The sequence below is a fragment of the Balaenoptera musculus genome, chromosome 3 (genome assembly GCF_009873245.2).
Source record: "Balaenoptera musculus isolate JJ_BM4_2016_0621 chromosome 3, mBalMus1.pri.v3, whole genome shotgun sequence".
NCBI lineage: Eukaryota > Metazoa > Chordata > Mammalia > Artiodactyla > Balaenopteridae > Balaenoptera > Balaenoptera musculus.
In genome coordinates, this window is record NC_045787.1 from 121,805,411 (window position 1) to 121,807,802 (window position 2,392).

The following is a 2,392-nucleotide window of genomic DNA, read 5'->3' on the forward strand; positions in this document are numbered from 1 at the left end:
CGCCCCTTCGCTGCGCGGCTGGGCCGGACTCTGGTGGACCGCACCGGCGTGGGACCAGGAGCGCCCTGGAAATGGGCAGTTTGGCGGCAGCTGGGCAAAGTGTGTGTATGGGGTGGGGGGGGGGGGGGGGGGGGTGGTCAGCTTCCCGGCCCACGGCTGCCCTTCTATCTGGGTTATGAGAGTTGGGACAGGATGGAGAGGTTTGGGACTTTGGGGGAAAGAAGGTCCGAGAAGAAGAAGAAAGAATCCGGAAGGTCTGCGGGCTGGAGCCGGGCAGGGCGGGGCGGACGGGGAGAGGCCCGGCCCGGCCAGGGTATAAATGCTGCGTCTGGGGCGGCGGGGGCCCGCGCGGAGAGCTGCTGCCTGGCCTCGCCTCCCGGGCCGCCCCTGCGAGTCTCGGGCACGTGAACACGCCTGCGCGCGCGCCCGGGCCCTTCCTGGCAGGCTGCTTGTAAGATGAGTGAAGGAGCAGGTGGGGGAGAGGGGAGGCAGCGAGCGAGAGGGCGAGGGGAGCGCGGGCGCTGAGCGGCGCTCACTTGGAGTGCGGCGAGCGAGCGAGCGAGAAGATCCATGTCCCTCGCTGCCTCCCTGCCCGGCGTGCGAAGATGATGGCCATGAACGCCAAGCAGCCTTTCGGCATGCATCCGGTGCTTCAAGAACCCAAATTCTCCAGCCTCCACTCCGGCTCTGAGGCCATGCGCCGAGTCTGTCTCCCAGCCCCGCAGGTACGTAGTGGAGCATAATTACCGCTCTAAGGCACATTTTCTGACAGGCACTTGGTTCATGTTTTTTTCATGTCGCCCAGAACAATCGCCGCTGTCTGAACCCCTCTCGTTGTCTCCCCCGTGCTCTCTCCCGGCGCGCTCTCTCTCTCATTCATGTCTCTGATCCACACGTCTGTTCCAGCAGAGCCTCTGTCTCCGTATTAATTTTTATGACCTGGGCTTTGAGGAGAGGCATCTCGGTTGCTTGAAAATGTGTTTTAATCCTGAGTTGACAGTATTCCCCACTGACCGTGCTGTGCGCCTTCTCGCTTGCAGCTGCAGGGTAATATATTTGGAAGCTTTGATGAGAGCCTGCTGGCACGCGCCGAAGCTCTGGCGGCGGTGGATATCGTCTCCCACGGCAAGAACCATCCGTTCAAGCCCGACGCCACCTACCATACCATGAGCAGCGTGCCCTGCACGTCCACTTCGTCCACCGTGCCCATCTCCCACCCGGCCACCCTCACCTCGCATCCGCACCACGCGGTGCACCAGGGCCTCGAGGGCGACCTGCTAGACCACATCTCGCCCACGCTGAGCGTCAGCGGCTTGGGAGCCCCCGAGCACTCGGTGATGCCGGCACAGATCCACCCGCATCACCTGGGTGCCATGGGCCACCTGCATCAGGCCATGGGCATGAGCCACCCACATGCCGTGGCGCCTCATAGCACCATGCCCGCGTGCCTCAGCGACGTGGAGTCGGACCCGCGAGAGCTCGAGGCCTTCGCGGAGCGCTTCAAACAGCGGCGCATCAAGCTGGGGGTGACCCAGGCGGACGTGGGTGCGGCTCTAGCCAACCTCAAGATCCCCGGCGTCGGCTCGCTCAGCCAGAGCACCATCTGCAGGTTTGAGTCTCTCACTCTTTCGCACAACAACATGATCGCCCTCAAGCCGGTGCTCCAGGCCTGGCTGGAGGAAGCCGAGGCCGCCTACCGAGAGAAAAACAGCAAGCCGGAGCTCTTCAACGGCAGTGAGAGGAAGCGCAAACGCACGTCTATCGCGGCACCGGAGAAGCGCTCGCTGGAGGCCTACTTCGCTATCCAGCCGCGGCCCTCATCCGAAAAGATCGCGGCCATCGCCGAAAAACTGGACCTTAAAAAGAACGTGGTGAGGGTCTGGTTCTGTAACCAAAGACAGAAACAGAAACGAATGAAGTACTCGGCTGTCCACTGACTGCTGCGGGGCGCAGCGTCCGGGGCCGGGAGAGCTGAGTGTATGTCCCCCTGGAGTTGGGGGGCACGGTTATGGGGGCTCCGAGACGTCTCCTGGCAGGTCAGGTTCTCTCCCCCGAAGTCACAGACTTTCCCCTTTATCCCACCTGGTTGCCTCCCGGCCTTCTCTTTTCCATTCTTTTCTTTCTATTCCCATCAGAAAAGTTTGGGCGCTAAGAAAAAAATTCATGAAAGGCAGGCCTGGAGGGGCTTGTGCTGTCCGTGGTGCTGAAAGTCGCCCTAGCGCACGCGACTGCGCGACCTCACGGCGGGAGCCGAAACGCAGGGGATGGTCAATTGGCCCGAACGCACGACTCTGGGGTGAAGGCACCACTTTACTAAGCGCGATTAGACAACGGGTGAAGGGATGGGAAGGAAGCGATAAGGAATAACACAGAGTCTAAGTGGGGCACAAAC

At 61.9% G+C, this 2,392-nt stretch overlaps 1 protein-coding gene across 1 annotated transcript; it reads left to right on the top strand.

Annotated features, from left to right (window-relative positions):
• Positions 1-605: 605 nt before the first annotated feature.
• On the top strand, positions 606-1,937 carry POU4F3 (POU class 4 homeobox 3). Its single transcript, XM_036848734.1, has 2 exons — positions 606-725; positions 1,041-1,937. Exons 1-2 carry the CDS (start codon positions 606-608, stop codon positions 1,935-1,937), a joined length of 1,017 nt encoding a protein of 338 aa, XP_036704629.1.
• The last annotated feature ends 455 nt before the right edge of the window (positions 1,938-2,392 follow it).